This window comes from Acinonyx jubatus, chromosome A1, assembly GCF_027475565.1.
Source record: "Acinonyx jubatus isolate Ajub_Pintada_27869175 chromosome A1, VMU_Ajub_asm_v1.0, whole genome shotgun sequence".
Classification (NCBI taxonomy): domain Eukaryota; kingdom Metazoa; phylum Chordata; class Mammalia; order Carnivora; family Felidae; genus Acinonyx; species Acinonyx jubatus.
The window spans coordinates 169,705,520-169,726,546 of NC_069380.1; the positions used below are offsets into that span (position 1 = coordinate 169,705,520).

General features: G+C 41.0%; 1 protein-coding gene and 1 long non-coding RNA gene across 13 annotated transcripts in view; one reads left to right on the plus strand and one right to left on the minus strand.

Annotated features, from left to right (window-relative positions):
- LOC113593040 (uncharacterized) overlaps positions 1-18,603 on the minus strand; it is a 39,129-nt gene extending 20,526 nt beyond the window's left edge. The window contains exons 1-3 of one of the 2 annotated variants that reach the window (XR_003413079.2): positions 18,476-18,603; positions 17,006-17,193; positions 12,412-12,827 (exon numbers count right to left, since the gene is read on the minus strand). This is a non-coding gene — a long non-coding RNA (uncharacterized LOC113593040). Of the gene's footprint in view, positions 1-12,411; positions 12,828-17,005; positions 17,194-18,475 lie in introns of those variants that run through there. The other variant, XR_003413084.2, reaches the window with a different exon arrangement.
- APC (APC regulator of WNT signaling pathway) overlaps positions 1-21,027 on the plus strand; it is a 172,994-nt gene that overhangs the window by 8,674 nt on the left and 143,293 nt on the right. For 6 of the 11 annotated variants that reach the window (XM_027035935.2, XM_015070221.3, XM_027035984.2 and 3 more), the window contains exon 1: positions 18,798-18,956. The exons of 1 other annotated variant lie outside the window; for it this stretch is intronic. In XM_027035935.2, coding sequence (XP_026891736.1) covers positions 18,798-18,956 — 159 coding nt within the window. Of the gene's footprint in view, positions 1-18,797; positions 18,957-21,027 lie in introns of those variants that run through there. 4 more of the 11 variants (XM_027035951.2, XM_015070223.3, XM_053225751.1 and 1 more) reach the window with 1 other exon arrangement.

The window sequence follows — 21,027 nt, forward strand, 5'->3', positions numbered from 1 at the left end:
GATTAGAATATACCTTGTTTGACATTAGCTTTCAGCCAAATAAACCAAGATAGAAAACTTGAAGAAAAAAAAAAAAAGATGCTATGAGATTCTCAGTAAGTTGGAGGCACTGATTGGCTCAAAGAGCTGCCCTTTTATCCGGGATATCACATGCCTCCTGTCAACCCAGGGGAGTAAGTCACTATTATGACTCTTACCCTTGAGGTTGAGATATGTGCACATTTCACACTTCTATAATTTTACCATCAGAAGCTGTCTTTTGGACAGCTTGGACATTGTCTTTTGCTCTTAGTAAACATTATGGTTAAATGTATTCTAGCAGCTTCATCTATATTAATATACTTTTCCAAAAGAATTATCTTAACTCTCATCTATACCTACCAATGATGCAACTAATTTTTATTGTTACCTAAGATAAGCCAAAAAGACCACTTTTGCTTCAGCCAGCTGTATGTTTGAGCAAAAGGACAATTTTGATAGAACTATTTAGACCATTTTCCTCAATTTTCAGAATCACTTTGATCCAGCTGATGCTCTGTAGTTTCAGCCAAGAGCTGCTCTGGATGACCCCACCCTGGGGACCCTAAGTCCAAAGAAAAAGCTTCCAGCTGAGGAGCTGGTGGCAGAACTGGGAGATTAAACCCACCCATCCCACTGTCCTCCATGCAGCCCTCTCTCTGCAAGTTTTAAGTCCAGGACAAGAGGCCATTGGAGAGCTGGCTTCTCTCCTTTGTTTCAGAAAGCACAGAGGAGTTCTGTGCTCTCCGGGGCTGCCTTTCTTAAATTCCTAGTGTCAGGATTTGGTTGTTCTAAGTAACATAGCCCTCGCCCCATCTAACCACCCCCCCCCCCACCTCCTGCTCCTTTCTGCCTTCCTCCAGCAGCAAATGGTGGGCATCACATCTCTCCAAACTCAGCCTCAGACAAATTAAACTCTGGTACCCAAATGGGCCATTTGGTTCCCTTACTAAAGGCAAGTCCAGCATCTTTATTTGACACCTAAAAAGACAATCTGTAACAGATCCGGGGGTAATACACCTAGAAACGATACATCTGAATAACTCCCTATGGGGAGATTTTACCAAAAAGTTCTATGTCAATCTTGCACAACCTCTATGAGCTCATTTGTGAAATAAGATTTGAGTCCTAACCACAATTCTTGGAAGTAAATAAGAAATTTAGGTAAATGTTATGCAACTTTGAAGCTACTATTTGGTATTCCTTTCACTATCAGTTTTAAAAAACTGTTTTAAAAATATCATGTTTTGAAGGGAGCTTTGTTTTTCTCAGCTCTTTCTCCCATCTGCTACATTTTGTAACAAAGCCATAATCTGGTGTTTATGATATTAGTTGCTGTGGAGATTAATTTAATGCTATGCTATTCCTGTTTTACTGAGACAGCCTGAGTCAGTACAGGGGTTTGAAACATAAGTATTACCACAGTAAGCATTTGAAAAAAAAAGTAAAACATTTAATAAATAGAATCAATTTTAGAATTAATGGGTACTCACCTTTGTACTCACATTTTTGCTTAGTGGCAGGGACATTTTAAAGGATTAGACCAAAGCAAACTCTATTTGAAAAGACCTATTACTCGAGAAAGGAAATTGCATACAAATGAAGAGATGAGGCTATTGTATTTTACAATGACCTCCATTGCATGCCCCAGCATAAAGTATTTTTAGGAAGATAACTGAACTCTCCTTCCTCAGAATAGTAGATTAGTCTCTCTAGGTTGGGGGGAGGGGGAGTGGGGAACTAATGCAGGAGAAAAGACAGAGACCTGTAATAGAAGACACTTCTACCTTAAATAATAATTTTCTTAAGGCCTATTGTTCCTTCCACTAGAAAGGAAATAATGCCTTTCTTTCTCAGCACCTCCCTGCCTTCCCATCCACTCAACGAGCCCCTCCCACCTCTTACTGCTGCCCTACATTGACACTGCCCTACACCTGCAGGCCCCTCTCCCTTACAGCTTTCACCCCATTGGAGTCTCCCACAGGTCAAATGAGACTTGAAGCAGGGGAGAATTCTCATTGGCAATGCTGTGAGTTTGGCTGATGGTAGAGGAGGAAACCAGATGGAGAAGGGGAATCAGACAAGTAGCTTGCTAGGGCGAATGCTGATACAGCTGTTTCTTCATCCTTACAGTTATGACATTCCTGCTTTGACGCCTCCAACTTTATTCATTGCCCCACTCCTGCCCCTGATTTTACACCCTGCCCCTTTGCTGCTCTTTGTCACTGTCCTCTTAGTCACCAAAGGAGAGGGAAAAGCAGTTTGTTATTTGAGAGATTTGGCCTGGATTATTTAGCAAATGCTTTTATTAGGATGCGTTTACAAGTCTGATGTCTTATCTCCTTGTTTCCCTCAGTGAGCTTCCTGAAGGAAGTTCCTGTCTTCCAACATATTATTTACAGACTGGCACTTAGCATACCATAAGTGCATAATGAGTGTTATTTTTTTTGTCATATAAAGATAATTGGTGGGAAGTATAATGTATCCTAGCCTCTGAAGAAGCTAGGTCATCATTGGGCTATTGTCATCTGGGGCAAGTTGAAAAGTTCTGGAGCCTCTGAGCCAGATGCTCAGATGGGTGAAATGTGCCCAAGGGCTCCAAGTGTGGACTACAGAACCCACAGACACTGCCCATACTGTTTTACTGAGCTCACACCTGAGTCATATACCTGTTCATACCAGGTGCGTGGCTTAGGACTTCAAAGGGAGACTATGATAGTGCAATGGATTTCAAATTCACAGTCAACAAACAACTCAACTCAAGTTAGCTTATTTCTCTGTAAATGAATTAGATTTAACTCTAAAATCTCCAGTTTCAATGAGGGGGAGAGACTCAGTCCTGTCACTCTCATTGCAGTTTCAAAGTTAGCCTCTTGGAGTAAATATTCAGTCAAATAAAAGACTTGAGCTCAATCCACTTGGAGCTCACATTCAACATCAGAGGTGTTTTCCATTCACAAGGATTCTCCTCTTACTCCTCAAGCTGTGTCTGGGTGCAGGGGGAGAACGGCAAGGAAGCGTCTGATTGTGCCCCAGATGCCCCTGTCTTTGCTTCACAGTTTTGCAGCTGAATAATTTGTAGTCTGTTGTCTTAATGTAATGAAGTCTACCACCCTCACCACCATTCAGTGCCTCCTGTCTCTAGTGAAGCTTGGAGACTGGACCTCATCTTGATCCTTTGGGCTACCCTCCCAAGATCCTGCACTATAGGGTCACCTTGCCCAAGGCAAGAGGACCCCTGCCCTCTGCTGGAAACTATAGGAGAGCTCCATGTTCAGGCTCCGAGCACTGTTTCCAGCCTTCTCTCTGCTTCCCCTGCCACACTCCCATTTCCACTCTGGGTTCCAAAGAGGGTCAAACCCTCTGCTTTAGGGTTTCCCCTACAGAGAAAAGGGAGAGGTGTCGGCAGGAAGTTGCGACAGAAGGGGGTAGGGGAAGGTGGGAAGAAAGCCTGGGGGGTGGGGGGCAGCAAATAGTCTCAGCTAAACTCTCTTGCTCTCTTCCTTTTTTTTTTTTTTAATGTTTTATTTTATTTTTGAGAGAGACAGAGACAGAGACAGAACAGCAGGAGAGGGGCAGAGAGAGAGGGAGACACAGAACTTGAAGCAGGCTCCAGGCTCTGTGCTGTCAACAGAGCACGACAGTGCTCCAACCCACTAAGTGTGAGTCATGACCTGAGCTGAAGTCAGACACTTAACCGACTGAGCCACCCAGGTGCCCCTCTCTTGCTCTCTTCTTTCCAGATTCTTTCATTGACTCTTTTCTACTATTTGGAGACATTAAAAAGGTATATTATCTTAACCCAGCCTGCTCTTTATTTCAAAATCGAGTAACTTTTGAACTACTCCTTCAAACACAAGCAGCAGATAGGTTTGTAAGCAGGCTTACAAATAAAACAAAAAATCTAATTGCACTCAAGTACCATATTTTAAAATACTATTCTTATTCTTAGTAATAATAGTTAAAATATAAATTCTAAAAGTATTCCTGGTGAAATCTTGTGTGTGTTTTAATTGGGCTTGCAGATCTTTGAAGCTTCAAATTCTATCATTTTCGCCAGTATCTGATGACTCATGCAGCAATTGGTTCTCGCTGATCTCAGCTTCTTTTCTATGGGCAAAGGGGCAGCAACAGACACATCTTTGATCATTAATAATTTCAGCACCTCTGACCCATCACTTTCCAAGCAATTTCTCCCCAAGGTGCTCTTGGAATAGAAAATTATGATCTGGGAACTAGGCCTGGGTGCTTTTGGTATGTGAGAATGGGGGATAGCGAGGGACACTGAGGCCTGGTGGATCCCCTTTGCTCAAAAATGAATAAGCTAGCTAGGCTAGAGGAATAGAGGTATAGTCTGGAAGACCCTCAAGTGTCACGGGAGCTATGTTTCCTGGAGTGGTATCCTGGGACAGCCTACACCTACTTACTGGCAGTTCTGTGGGAGTCTCATGAAGTATCTTTGGTCTCCATAGCTGGAGGCACAGAACACTTGGGGCTTCCTCCCACCTTCGCCACTGCCCACCTATCCCCCACCCAGCACTGGGTAATGTTATGCAGATGACCAGTGATAGCAATGACACCTGCCTTACCACCAGTCTGTTTATATGCATAGTATCTCAGGACTTTACTGTCATGTCTGTGGCATCACTGGACATGCCTAAGAGAGAGGCCGCTACATTTGACCTCAATGATTCTCAGCTGAGCAGCTCAAGAACAAAATTTTCAACATCCACCTGACTGAATTCATTACATACAAAGTAGAACTAGGAGGTGGCCCCCTATCTCTTTGCAGACATAAGAGATTTTGTCTGCAAACAGCAACAGAATCCACACCAGCACCCAACCTCCACCAAGAACACAGCATCTAGTGATGCTACTGCTACTCCCTTTTTTTAGTGACGGGACTTTCTTTGTTGTCCCCAACACACAACCCCGTGGCCTAGGACAGGGCTCTACCCCAGTATATACAGTGAGGTCTGGGAACACTGAAAAAATTCCCTGTCTCCAGGAAGACTGACTTCAGTTGAGAAGGTAGAGAAGGAAGCCTGAACTTTTCAGGCATGAGATGCTGTGCTAGTTACCAATTTATCCACTCTCAGCTCTGAATTCACAGTCATCATCTACTCTGTGATAGTGGAGATGGACTCTAAATATTTCTCCTCTGCCAGCTAGCATGATGTTTAGTCTGTCTGTGGAAGGGCCTTGTCATCTAGGGGCTCATGATTTAGTGGGGAAAACACATTCACACACATAGACACACAAAGAGACACATTCCTACAGGACACAGGGAAGATGGGACAGGGCAAGAATCCGGACACAAGACACTGAGGGGACCCATGTGAGCTCAGCTTTACAAAAAAGTGATTTTCCAAAGGGAAATATGAAGAACTTCAGAAGGCAAAGTGACTTTAGTCCACAAGAAACCTTTTCTTGTTCTCTCTAGGAACGTGAACAGAGGTACTAAGTTGCCATCCATGGATTCATAAGCAAGCAGCCAGATACTCACAACTTTCCATTTCATAAGGCTATCTGAAGGTCTCCACGTCAGAGCTCAGGAATAAATCCCAGGACTTACAAATGAGCCATCAAAACATAAGCCCTTTGACAAGTTCTACTGCTGGGGAATACTGGTGAGACTCTTAATTCTGAATCCAGCTTTGCCCCATCAGGTAAGGAGCAAAGCCCCCAGGAACTCCAAACTCTCCTTATCACCCTGCAGCCAAGAATGCTTCACCTTTCTCCTGCCCCATGAAGGCATTCCTAGGAGTTGATTCAACCCCATTTATCAATCCCTGTTCCTCAATTCCCCATTTGCACAATCCCTGCACTGTGAGTCTTAGGGTTTTTAGTGCCTTAGTTTGCTCCCCCTTTCTATTGCCATCCTTGTTGATAGGGAGACTGGAAGAGGCACAATAAAATTCCTAGATATATTTTCTTTAAAAAGATACCCACTGTAAATAATTATGAGGTAGAAATCACAAATGCATGAGTATAGAATGAATAAAAATGTCAACTACTCTAATGTTATGCAAATAGGTGCTTGTGGCTTGTGATAAAATTGCTGAAGACAGCTTCATGCAGAGATTCACATAGTATGGTGTTTCACATAACAGAGCTGCTGACATGCTCTGAAAAAAACTAGGTTAGATGACACAAGAACTAGTTATAGTATTGGCAAAGATTCTGATAAATATACATGTAAAAAACTTAAGTGAAACTATGTCCTGATAACTGAGAGTAAAAAAAGCAACATTCCTAAATTTATATATCACACTATACAATATAGATTTTTTAAATAATTGTTAATTATAACAGAGTTTTCAAAAAGAGACATTTGACTGTTTTTTTCTGTATCTCTAGAAGTATATATTACATTCAAGTTGGCCTAAAGAACTTCTTTAAAAATTATTTTATTGGGGTGGCTCAGTCATTTAAGCCTCAGACTTTTTATTTTGGCTCAGGTCATAATCTCACAGTCATGAGAGGGAGCCTCACATCAGGCTCTGCACTGAGCATGGAGCCTGCTTAAGATTCTCTCTCCCTCTCCCTCTGCCCCTCTGTTCCACTCATGCTCGCTCTCTCTCTCTCTCTCTCTCTCTCTCTCTGTCTCTCTAAAAAATAAATAAAAATTAAAAGTATCTTATTGAAAAAAATGAGGAGTCTCCTTATATTTAGGATTGCCCTTGTATTCAGGCATATAAGATATATAATAAGCAGGGCATTTAGTAATCAACCAAAAACTTGCCTGTCTCCTCCAGTTCACAGTAAAGGAAGCCTAGGCCTGAGCCTTCCTCCAATTTTCCTGCTTCAAGAATTTACTAAAACCTGGGAGGGTGAGAATAGTGTCTATGGCCTTCTGAGTTACCCCTTTCCTCCCCCAGAAAACAGTCATTCATAGTCTCTGACAGAGAAGGTCTTATTTAAAAATTCTAACATAACCCATATACATACATATGGTCAACTGACTTTTCAACAAAGATGCAAAGACAATGCCATGAAGAAACAATAATCTTTTCAATAAATGGTGCTGGAGCAACTGGACATACAGATGCAAAAGAAAAACAAAGAGAAAAAGAAAAAGAAAGAAAAAAGAGAGAGAGGAAGGAAGGAAGGAAGGAAGGAAGGAAGGAAGGAAGGGGAAAGGAAGGAAAAGAGAGAGAGAACCTCTTTTGTATCAAATGCAAAAATAGATCATAGAGACAAATATTAAACTTGTAACTGTAAAACTTCTAGAAGGTATCATAGGAGCAGAATTTTGTGCCCTTGAGTTAGGCAAGATTTCTTAGATCTTAGAAAGACTAACATCCAAAACACTAACAACATTAAACACTGACAAGGATGTGGAGTAACAGGAATTCTCATTCCTGCTGATGTGAATGCAAATGACACTGCCACTTTGGAAGACATTTTGGCAATTTCTCACAAAACTAAACATACTCTCATCATACAATTTGGATTTACTCAAAGGAATTGAAAACTTACATCCACACAAAAACCTGCACACAAATGTTTACAGCAGCTTATTCATAATTGCCAAAACTTGGAGGCAACCAAATATACATCAGTAGGTAAATGGATGAATAAACTATAACACAGACAGATAATTATTTAGAACTTGAAATGAGTTAGCAAGCCATGGAAAGACATGGAGAAAACTTAAATGCATATTACTAAGTGAAAGTAGTCAATCTGAAAAGGTTACATTCTATATGATCCCAGTTATATGACATTCTAGAAAAGGCAAACCTATGGAGACAATAAAACATCAGTGATTGCCAGGGGTGGGGTGGTAGTGGCTTGGGGTATAGGGATGAATAGGCAGAACATACAAGATTTTTAGGGCAGTGAAAATACTCTGTATGGTATTATAATATGGATGTATGTTATTATGCATTTATCCAAACCCATAGAATGTACAACACCAATAGTGAACCCTAAAGTAAACTATAGACTTTGAGAGATTGTGACATGACACTGTAGGTTCATACCTGATAACAAATGTACCACTCTGGCGATTGATGTTGATAATAATAATATGATCATGTACGGTGGGGCAGCGAGTATATGGGAAATCTCTGTACCTCACTCTCAATTTGGTGGTGAGCCTAAAACTGCTCTTAAAAAAGAGTCTTTAGGTGGCGCCTGCCTGGCTCAGTCGGTGGAGCATGTAACTCTTGATCTCAGGGTTGCGGTTCAAGCTCCATACTGGGTGCAGAGATACTTAAAAATAAAATCTTTACAATTTTTTTTTAAGGTTTATTTATTTTTGAGAGACAGAGAGACAGAGTGAGAGCAGGGTAGGGGCAGAAAGAGAGAGGGAGACACAGAATCTGAAGCAGGCTCCAGGCTCTAGGCTGTCAGCACAGAGCCCAACATGGGGTTCAAACCCACCAACTGTAGGATCATGACCTGAGCCGAAGTCAGACACCCAACCGACTGAGCCACCCAGGCGCCGCAAAAATAAAATCTTAAAGAAAGTATTTAAACAAACAAACAAAGTGTAATTGTTCATAATCATTCCAAACTAAAAGCAACCCAAGTGTTCTTCGGCCCATGAATGGTAACAAACTATAGCATTATATACTGCAATCCAATACTGCAATAAAAATAAATGAATTACTGATACACAGAACAAAGAGATGTGCCCCGTCAAACCATTATATAGTATCTCCACCACACAGAATAAATTGATAGAAACAATGCCAGGCACATAGGTAATAGTCAAATGTAGTAAAATGATTAAAAAGCAATGAGTTTTGAGTATTTATTACCTTTGTTTTGAATGTAATTTAATTGTAAGTTTATATCATTTAACTTTTAATGACTGTCTTTAATAATCAGTTTAGGAAATTCCTAAAATTTAACAGTCAGGTCTCTAGCACTTCTTTGAGCTGGCTCTAGCCCATTAAGGATCCAGATGCACATTTATGAATCCCTCCTCCACCACAAATTCTGGGGCAGCAGTGGCAACACGAAGGGAGAGTGCAAACATATGTTGTTTCCCTGGACCCCACTACTCTCAATATGCTGCCAGAACTGCTTTGACTGTATGGGATCCTTCCCTGAGCTATTCAGATTGGTTATCAGGGCTGAAATATCAGTGTCATCAGCCACACCATAAACCACATGAGGAAATGCAGGTGGATTTCAGTGGAAAAAATGATTTGGTGTTCTTCGGCAAATTTCACTCATTAAAATTATCTGTTGGGTTTTTTTTTTTAAAGAGGATTTGTTGAGGGAGAAAAATTGTTATTCCAAAATGCCTTTTATTTTTGTACTCAAATCTGAAAAGATAGTCATCAAAATGTTAACAATTATCTTAGATGGTGAAAATTTTTTCCTTCTTCTTGTGATTTTCTGTAGTTTACAAATTTTCTGCAATAAATATATAGCACTAAGGTAGTATGAAAAAAAATTGAGACAAATCCTTGGTAACTTAATACTTAAAATTACATTGGTGCTGTCCTTTCAAAGACTAGAAGAATAAATAGCATTTTCGGTAAAAGAATGCCCTGGGAAACAGACATTACTATGTTCTGTTTCATTTAAAAGCCAGATGTCCAGGAATTGGATATGGTTAATTATCAATTTTCACCCAGATGGAGTGTTTGCTTTTTTTCTGTCATTAGATGGAAAAGCACAGCATCTCTGGCTACTTACTTTATTACATTCAGTCAGTTTAGCTGGAAAGATTTAAGGAATAGGTGGAGCTTAGAGGAAGGGCATTTTATTCTATTATGAATGAAAAGTTAAAGCAGGTACAAGAAATAGAAGGAAAAGAATGAAAATGTGTAACTGGTCATGCAATGAGAGAATTTCAAGCCTGCTCTTTGACCAATTCCAGTAGTGTTAGAAATGGAATTCATACTGCATGTCTGTCTTCCTATATTCATCTATTGCTATATAGCAAATCATTGTAAGACTTAGCTTAAAACAAGAAACAGCTATTATTTCACAGTCTATATGTCAGGGAGTTGAGCATGGTTTATGTGGCCGCCTGTGGCTCAAGATTTCCCATGAAGCTGTTAGCTGAGGCTGTGGTGTCCTCTAAATGCTTGACTGGAGGAGGATCCGCTTCCAGGTTCGCTCACATGATTGTTGGCAGTATTGCATTCCTTGCGAACTGTTAGAATGAGAACCTCAGTACCTCACTGGCTTTTGGCCAGAGACATTCTCAGTTCCATGCCACATGGGCTTCTCCATAGAGCAGCTCACAACATGGGAGCTGGCTTCCTCAGAACAAATGAGCAAGAGAAGCATCTAAGACATTTGTTTCCTGTCTCTTAGGACTCACTGTTCTTTATTGCCCAATGTCCAGGGCCTCAAAAAACATTGCTTCACATATTGTGCCCAGTTTGGGGGTGGTTTAAAGCATGGTGTATATGTGGTACTTGTTACTCCAACTTAACCAGAAGTGAGTGTCTGAAAGTCTCTTATTAATAATCTTATCATACATCTCTGCTAGAAACAAATTGAATTTAATCTATTAGATTTTGTTTGTGACCATAAGGCAATGTATTAAAAAAATTCTTATTGGTTAAAGAAAAATTATGAGCACAAAAGTAAAATTTATCAGAAATCATTGTCTTAATTTGCATAATGAGATGGGCTGGGAAATCTGACAGCCATTGGCCACATAGCTATTGAATACTTGAAATGCAGCTAACGTCACATGTTGAAATGATAATATTTTGGATACACTGGGTTAAATAAAATATAGTATTAAAATTAATTTCACTTTTTTCTATGATTTTCTTAATGTAGCTACTAGAAAATTTAGAATTATGTTTGTGGCTTGCATTATATTTCTATTGGTCAGCCTTGAGCTAGAGGGCTAACATATGACGGCTCTGTGAATCATTTGCCCCCAAGCTTCTGACTGAAAGCAAGTGTAGTGAAGTCATGGTGACCCTCTTTTCTAGTGAGAGCAGTGGCAGCAATAGAGACTGTATCTTGTTTCCAGGTAGAAGTGGCATCAGCCAGTGTCAAGGCAAGTGGTATTGGTGGTCCTAGTTTTGGTGTCTGTACCCAGCAGTGGGTGCCGGGGAGGCTTCTTGAGACCACTTCTAGGCCTAATGTTGAGTACTGTCCCTGAACATCCTGCAGGTATCCAGTAGTCTTCTAATAAACACTTTTCAGCTCAGGTCCTTCATGAAGGTTCTCTTCTCCATCCTAGTCCACAGTGATCCTTCCTCCTTTCAACATCAATAGTCTATCAGATCCAAACCACACACTTGGCCTGTGCAAATTATGTTATAGGAAGGTGCCTTTCAGTCAGACTCTGAAATGAAATTTCCCATGGCAGGAATCCCGACTTTTACATAATTGTTTCTCAGTAGCTGTCAGGCCATCTTGGTCACAGCATTTCTAGAGGAATACTTGTTAGTTATCACTGCAGATCTCTGAGGTAGGCAGAGCGGCTGTCATTATCCCTTCATACAGAGGAGGAAGCTTGCTCAGTGGGGTAGAGTGACTAGCCTAAGGTCTCATAGCCAGTGTGCTGACAAATTGAGACAGTATCCCAGACCTCCTCACTGCCCATCCCCAACCCTTTCTTGTATTTCAGGCCCTGCAATATACATAAGATGGTGTATTCATTTCTAGGACTGGTATAACAAAGTGCCACAAACCAATGTCTTAAAACAATGGGAATGTATTGTCTCACAGATCTGGAGGCTATTAGTCTGAAATCAAGGTGGCAGGGCCATGCTCCCTCTGAAACCTGTAGGGAGTTCTCATGGTTTGCCAGTAATCTTTGGTGTTCCTTGGCTTGTAACTGTATAACTCCAACTCTGTGTGTCTCTTCTCTCATGTGGCTGTCTCATGAGGACACTAGCTATTGGATTAGGCCTCCATCCTACTCCAGTATGACCTTGTTTCAACTTAATTATATATACAATGACCCTATTCCCAAATAAGTTCATATTCTTTAGTATTGGAGATTAGGACTTCAACATATCTTTTATTTGGCGGGGCGGGGGGGGGGTGGCATGGGAGCATGTTCAGCCTATAACAGATGGTCACCATAAGAGGAGAGAATACCAGGGCGACTGGGTGGCTCAGGTCATTCATGCTCTCACAGTTTGTGAGTTCGAGTCCCACGTCAGGCTCTGTGCTGATAGCTCAGAGCCTGGAGCCTGCTTCAGATTCTGTGTCTCCCTCTCTCTCTGCCCCTCCCTCACTCGCACTCTGTCTGTGAAAAATGAATAAACGTTAAAAAAAATTAAAAAGAAAGAGGAGAGAATACCATAGAAACTGAAGACATCATCTTGTATCTAGGATTTATTCCAAGGAAGAATTACACTACAGCAGGGTAGAAGGTGAGACTTCTCAGGTATGTATTCCCACCTACTACTGGGCTTGCACATGGACTATCTGGGTTAAGTTGAAAGTGTATATTATCATGAGATATAGTGTATTCCTGCCCTCATATAAAGACTGAATGGCCCCAGATATAAGATAGTAGCTACTATCTTATAGTAGCTACTATAAGATAAGTTTCTCATAGTTCTCCCTATGAGAAAGTTCATCCTTTCTCATAGTTCTCCCTAACTATTCTGAGGCAGCTCTCCTGTTTAGAGGGAAATGATGGTGTGTAATTCTGATGAGGAAATGGGATAAGTGATTGTTATGGTAAGCCTGTCACTCTTTGCCAGAGAACTGTCTTTGATGTATAAAGCATTATTTGGGATCTAGATGAGAGAGCTAGCTGTACAGGAACAAGCCTAACCAAGGGGTGCAGCTAGCATTTAAGATACACACCCATTTTTCCGCCATCTCTGCTTTTCCTTTGATGAAACATATAGAACCTATTAATAAAAAGAAATACAAATTTTTAAAAAACATGAAAAGGAAATGGTAAAATGAGCTCTGCTTCAATCCAAAAGAAAAGAATGACAGCAATTTCCAATCAGGCCCTTTGTTGAAAGCCTATACAAGAATAGCAATATGACTGGGATTTGTAAATGACTGTAGCTGAAGTCTCCAACAAAAGCATGCTAATGATACAGAGTCAAATCACCAAATAGGCCCACCTCCAAATCCAGTTTCTCTAGATGGGAAGAGCATGGTCTTTAGGGGCAGCACTATCTTTTTTTTTTTTTTTTTTTTTTAGAGAGAGAGAGAGAGAGAGAATACATGGAGAGGGAGGTAGTGGGAGAGAGAGAGAGAGACAGAGAGAGAGAGAGAGAGAGAGAGAGAGAGAGAGAGAGAGAGAAAATCTTAAGCAGGATCCATGCCTAGGGTGGAGCCTGACACAGGGCTCAATCTCATGACCCTGATATCATGACCTGAGCCAAAATCAAGAGTTGGATGCTTAACTGACTGAGCCACCCAGGTGCCCCAGGTCAGCACTATCTCTTACTTAATATGTGACCTTGGGCAAATGACTTAATCTCTCTGAATTTTTCTATGTGTAAAAATGAGGACAACTACCTAGCAGGGTTATGGTAAGGATTAAGTACTTAGCATAGTGCACAGCACATATAATAGGTGCTCCATTAAATTGAAGCCTTCTCCCAGCCCTGCAAACATATGCAATATAATCTGCCCACTGCCCCACCATTACCTACTCTTCTCTATCTTATTCTTTTTCCCCGTCTCTCTTCCTAAAGTTCCTATTTGTAACCTAGTTGAGGAGACATATAAATAGGAAATGACTTGCATTTAATTTTAAAAACTAACAAGTGAAAAACAATGGTGTATGTCACTGATTACTTTAGGTGCTGACACACTTCCACATTCATTAATTCAACAAATATTAAGTAACCACCCATGCCAGGCATGGTACTAGGCACAGGGTGTTCATTGATAAACAGAACATCTTCACTCCTTGTGGAGTTCACAATTTATGGGACAGAAAAGAAACGATAAATATATAATTTAAAAATATGTCAAATAGAAGTGGTGAAAATGGATATCATTTTATTGTTCCTGATCTTAGAGGAAAAGCTCTCTATTTTTCACCATTGAGAAGAGGTTAGCTATGGGTTTTTCATATATGGCCTTTTTTATGTTGAGGTATGTTCCCTCTAGACCTACTTTGTTGAGGGTTTTCATCATGAATGAATATTGTATTCTGTCAGATGCTTTTTCTGCACCTATTGAGATGATCACATGGCTTTTATTCTCTCTCTTGTTAATGTGATGTATTATATTGATTGATTTGTGAATATTGAACCACCTTTACATCCCTAGACTAAATCCCACTTGATCGTAATGAATGATTTTTTTTAATGTACTGTTGGATTTGGTTTGCTAATATTTTGTTAAGGACTTCTGGATCTATGTTCATCAGGGATACTGGCCTGTTATCTGTTGTTGTTGTTGATGTTGTTGTTGTTGTTGTTGTTGTTTTTCAGAGTCTTTATCTGATTTTGATATCAGGGTAATGCTAGCCTTGTAGAATGAATTTGGAAGTTTTCCTTCCTCTTATATTTTTTGGAATAGTTTGACAAGAATAGCTATTAATTCTTCTTTTATGTTTGGTAGAATTTACCTGTGAAGCCATCTGGTCCTGTTTGTTGGGAGATTTTTGATTATTGATTCAATTTCATTGCTGGTAGTTCATCTGTTCAAATTTTTCATTTCTTCCTGATTCAGTTTTAGAAGGTTCTATGTTTCAAGAAGTCTACTTTCACCACTTCTATTCAACCTAGTACAGGAAGTCCTAGCCACAGCAATCAGACAGCAACAACAAAAAATGAAAGGTATCCACATTGGTAAACAAGAAGTAAACTTTCACTATTGCAGATGACATGATAGTATATACAGAAAACTCTGAAGACTCCACCAAAAAAGTACTTAAATTGATAAACGAATTCAGTAAAGTCACGGGATGCAAAATTAATATACAGAAATCTGTTGCACTTCTATACACTAATAATGAAGTAGCAAAAGAAAAATTAAGAAAACAATCCCTTTACAATTGCACCAAAAATAATAAAATACCTGAGAATAAACTTAACCAAGGAGGTGAAAGATCTGTACCCCCAAAACCATAAGACACTGATAAAATAAACTGAAAATGACACAAACATATGGAAAGATATTCCATGCTCATTGATTGGAAGAACCAGTATTGTTAAAATGTCCATACTATCCAAAGCAATCTACAGATTTCAAGCAATCTTTATGAAAATACCAACAACATTTTTCACAGAAGTGGAACAAAAAATCCTAAGACCACAAAAGACCCTGCCTGAATAGCCAAAACAATGCTGGGAAAGAACAACAAACTGGAGGTATCACAATTCCAAATTTCAAGATGTACTACAAAGCTGCAATAATCAAAACAGTATGGTACTAGCACAAAAACAGACACATGGATCAATGGAACAAAAGCGAGAGCCCAGAAATAAACCCATATATGGTCAATTAATATACAACAAAGGAGGCAAGAATATACAATGCAGAAAGACAGTCTCTTCAATGAATGGTGTTGGGAAAACTGGACAGCTACATGCACAAGAATGAAATTAGACCACTTTCTTATACCATACACACAAATAAACTCAAAATGTATTAAAGACCTAAATGTGAGACCTAAAACCATAAAAATCCTAGAAGGAAACATAGGCAGTGCTTTCTTTGACACGGGTTATAAAAACATTTTTCTAGATACGTCTCCTCAGGCAAGGGAAACAAAAACAAAATTAAACTATTGGGACTACTGCTTTTCACAGTGAAGGAAACCATCAACAAAATGACAAAGCAACCTACTGAGTGAGAGAAAATATTTGCAAATGATATATCCAATAAGGAGCTAATATCCAAAATATATAAAGAATTTCTACACTTCACAATATCAAAAAACCCCAAATAATCTAATTAAAAATGGGCAGAGGACTTGAATAGACATTTTTCCATAGTAGCCCTACAGATGCCCAAAAGACACATGAAAAGATGCTCAACATCACTAATCATCAGGGAAATATAAATCAAAACTACAACGAGATAGCACTTCACACTGTCAAAATGGCTAAAATCAAAAGGACAAGAGATAATCGTGTTGGTAAGGATGTGGAGAAATAGGAACCCTCCTGCATTGTTGGTGGGAATGCAAACTGGTGCAGCCACTCTGGAAAACAGTATGGAGGTTCCTCGCAAAATTAAAAATAGAACTATCACGTGACCCAGTAATTCCACTACTGGTTACTTACCTCAAGAAAGCAAAACACTATTTTGAAAAGATATATGCACCCCTATGTATATGGCAGTATTATTTACAATAGCCAAGACATGCAAGCAGCCCAAATGTCCATCCATAGATGAATGGATAAAGATGTGATAGATAGATAGATAGATAGATAGATATAGATATAGATATAGATATAGATATAGATATAGATATAGATATAGATAATGGAATATTACTTGGCCATAAAAAAGAATGAGACCTTGCCATTTGCAACAACACGGATGGACCTACAAGGTATAATGCTAAAGTCAGACAGAGACAAATACTATATGATTTCACTCTTATGGAATTAAGAAAAAAATGAACAAATAAAGAAAAAAAGATACAAACAAACAGATTCTTAAATACAGAGAACAAACTAGGGTGACAGAGGAGAGGTGGGTGGGGAGATAGGTGAAATAGAAAAGCAAAAATGTTGAGTGCCATGGAAAAAATGATAGGTGCAATACTGAAAACTAATTAGAGAGCAGAAGGGAGACATAGCTGAGGAAGGATGGCCTTTCTGAAGTGACACTTCAACTGAAACCTGGAAGATGACAAGCTACACACATAAAAAACAATAGTAAGGTCTTCAAGACAGTGGGATCAGCATGTGCAAAGCAATGAGGCTGTCAGGAAATATTAGTATTTGAAAACCAGTTGGGGCAGTGTCAACAAGCTAGACAGGACCCTTGTAGTAAAATCCAACTCTTACCATGCCCTCAATGCCCTTGCTAACTTGACCCCTGCCTCTCCCTGACCTCATCTCCTCCCACTGTCCATGCCACTTATTCTCTTTGTCCCTCTTACCTGCAGGTCTCATTCCCACCTCAGGCCTCTGCTTTAGCTGTTTCCTCTGCCTGGAAGGCTCCGCCCCAGATCTTCTCTTGGCTCCTGGCCCCTGTGGTCATTCAGGCCTCAGATCAAATGTCATCTCTGGAGAGAGATTGCTAATTATGGTCCTTCACGCCATCATCTTTTGGTGGTTTGCTCTCCTCCTGATGAGGGAATGTTGGGCAAGGTGAGAGCAAAGTACAGGCTAACAGCACCCACTCCCCCTGCCAGGTGGGATATGTGTGACATTCTTTGGACACCCCTGGCTACCCAAGAGCAAAGGAGAGGGGTTTAAGTGCTTGCTGTGGTGATGTGGGAAACAAAGGCAAATGAAAAATTAAATTCCCTTATTGCCTACTGCCCATTGACAAGTCCTTGAAACGGGCAGAGTGACGTCCTTCTAGGACCTCAGCTGCCTCGATGATGACACTTTGCTAGGGGCAAAAGGGAACCTTGGCTTAATGTTATCCTGACCCCTCAGGATCCTCTAAGTCTGCTTTAACATATAAAAATTGCTTAGGAAACTTCCCGTATCTCAATTCCCCCAAGGTATATGCTGGCAATCATACCCCAAGCTTATGGCCCCCTGATCTACATGTGAAGGGTGTCATGACTGAGGTTTTTTTCCTAACAGCAGCTGGCCCTCAAGGTCCTGGAAACCTTGCTTCCAAAATACCTTAGAGACTTACTCTATCCCCAACCCCCCTCCAACCTCAAGGTATTTAATCAGTTACCTGTCACCACCCCAGTGTGCTCTTTCTGCCCTAGGGTCCTGTCCCCATGCTTAAGTAAATTCACTTTTTTGCACCAAAGATGTCATCAAGAATTCTTTCTTGACCTTCAGCTCCAAACCCCATCATCACCCCCAAATCCCATCATTCCCATCCCTCATCACTATCAAACATTAATTCTGTGATTTGTCTTTATTGCCCATTCTTTCCCACCAGAATGTAAATTCCATGAATGTATTTCTTACTGCTATAAATCTGGAGCCTAGGACAATATTAAGTATATAATAGAAACTCAAATGTTATTTGTTGAATTAATGTTGAATGAAATTAAGCTAGAGAGGTAATGAAAGATAAAGTTTGTGTAAGACAAACTAGGAGGACTTCCCAAGAAGTATGCTTTGAATTAAAATAGTGGGAGCAAGGGAGAGGAGGTGGTGCGCAGCTACAAAACAAGAATTTGGGGAATTACTCGTTCATCTGTCCTTTTCACTAGATTATGAGCTCCTTTTGGGCTACAGATAGGTTTTATTAATCTACCCTCAGCACCTGGCCTAGAACCTATCACATTGTAGGCACTACCTAGGTGTTTGCAGAATAACTTGAATATGGGTGTGCAGACGGGTTCTACTAAATCGGCTGCAGCACAGTTCAGGAAAAGGCAAGTAAGTCCGGTGAACTGAGATTCGGCTTCCCAAGTAGCAAACGCACATCGTACCGGACCGTGAAGAAGCGAGGGTCTGAGCGCCGCAACAACGCGACTGCGCATTTCAGCCCCTCCTTGCGGGGTAGAAGAGCGCCGGCAATCTCGGCGCACGCAAGCGCGCTACATTCTTCCCGCCTCCAACAAGATGGCGGAGGCCAAGTAGCGAGGGGGCGGAGTGTGGCCGCCGGAAACCCGGCCGCTGCTGGGGGGAGCTGCGGGAGAAGGCCGGGGAGCAGCGGGCCGAGGCTGGCACGATGCTGTTCCCGGGAAGTGTTGTTGGTTACTGGTGAGGAAGGTGAAGCACAGTTGCCTTCCCGGCCCCCCGGCGCCCCCTATGTACGCCTGTCTGGGCTCGGGTCCGGTCGCCGTTTTGCCTGCTTCTGCACCACCCTCTACCCTCGGGTCCTGGAGCTCCGGCGGCGGCCGTGTCCCGCAGGAGAGGAAGCGCCCAGGCGGCGTCCGTACTTCTGGCCGCGGGGCGAACGTCTGGCAGGTGAGTGAAGCGTAAGCATTGGCGTCTTTGCCCCACCGTTGCTCCAGACCCTAGCGGTGCTCGGCCCGAGTCTGCTGTTCTCTCGTCTCCACGTCCCACCCTCTCCCCGCCCCGCGCCCTGTTTCAGGCCTCCAGTTGGCCCCTGGCTTTGCAAGCCCTCCATTCTCACACAGTGGGTGGGGGTCGCGACGCCTGCCGCCCTCCGCATCTTTCCCGACTCCTGGTGAAGCTTCTCGAGTCCAAGCGGTCTCTCTTTCGCGTTAGGTGGGTGGGTCGTCGCCCCTCCTATTTTAGACGCCTCCCCATCTTCCTGGTTTCGACCCTCTTGGCTTCCTTTAAAAGTTTAACTGTCTGGGAAGATTACCCGGTAGCTTCTCATATAGAGAGAGTTACAAAGAAAAAGCTTCACCTTGATGAGGGAGTCCAGTCCCCAGGAGAGGTGGTTTGAAGAGTTGGATTCCTTGGCCCATTGAACTGCAAAGGAGAGAATGGTGCCTGTGATGCAAATGATTGTTCATGGAAATTAATCTCCAAATCTTTGGTCTCCTAACTTTTGAGGCAGAGGCTTAAGTTTTCTAGGTCTAGTGAAAGAATTGGGAAGTGTTTTAAAAGGAAGGCTTTGTGAATGTAAGATATGTAATGGCACAAGAAAGGTTAAGTGATTTATTCTTTTATCCAATGTTCGCTTAAATTGCCCAGTGAAGCTTTAGAATACCGTATTGTACAAGCCCTTTGTTTTATTTAGAAAGGGCTAAAATGGAGAAAAGCTTTTTAAACTAAAAACTTCTCAAATTTCTTGGATTCTCAATTGTTGTTACTACTTAACAGTCCCTGTAAGACCTGATTATTTTTTGCAAAATTCAGGCTGTGCCAGTCTCAGTTCTTTCTTTATTACTGGGACAAGGGTACTCAGAATTAATGGTGTAAGAAACTGTCCTGAATAACCTGGTACCTTGCCAGAGTTTATAAGTGCAAACCACAGGATTGAAGTAGTAGTGGAGGAAGTTGCCATGGCTGTTTCTCCCATATTTTCCATCTTTTTGCTGTTATCTCAGCTCTGTCCTCCTGTTTGGGCTTCCTGCTCAAAGTGGCTTCCCTCCTAGCAAAACAAGATGGCTATCAGCAGTATTCATGTGATAGCCTTCTTAATTTACTTCCATACGGAGAACTAATTGGGTAATTTCTCAAGAGCCCCCAAATTGTAAAACTGAGATTATCGATGTAAATAATAGCTTCTCCTTTGAGATTACAAATAGGTGGACCTTTTTTATTAACATTAAATTGCATAATATCGTTTGTTGAAACTATGCTAGGTGCTCTCCCAGGTTATGAAAGCACAAACTATCCTTGCCCTATTGGAATTCTATACTAACAGTCTTCAATATGTGGGTTATATAATTGGCCTGACAGATTTGTTTACTTTTCATTCTGCCTCATGACACATAATCTGTTTTTCCCTTTGCTGTAGACTCTGACCTTAATGAATTTCCGTTTAAATTATTTTTATTTTTTTAATTTCCTAAATTTGGAGATAGAATTGTTTAGTTCAAAAAAAGAGGAGATATTTTTATGTTTGATTCCTGTATGGGCTAGTTCATTCATTTGTTTGTTTTAGGCCTTCATTTTTCTACAACTAAGGACTGCATGTTTTTAAAGGGGGTTATGTCTCAATTCTGTGCTTCTGGCTGAAGAGATAGTAGGACTAACTCCAGTCAGTGCCTCTCTGCCTCTGGCAAAATAATTCGAAGGGTTGTGTCAAAACACATCTCTGATCACAGACTGTCATTAAAATCTCTCACTCTTCCACTCTTATGGTACCTGTTTTCTGTCTCTCACACTGTCTTTATGAACCCCTCTTTGTCTCTCTATTCATCCAGCCCATTAGCCTACTGCTGATTTCATTTGCCTCCCTACATAACCAGGATCTCACTGTCATCAGTTTTTACTAAGCTCTCACTGATGCCCTAGAATGCCTTATTTTCTGTAGGTTTACCTTTCTAGTGCCCAGTCCAGAGTAAGCATTATCACTAGCTCTTTCGGTTTGATTCCTGACATCCTAAAGGATGCAAGA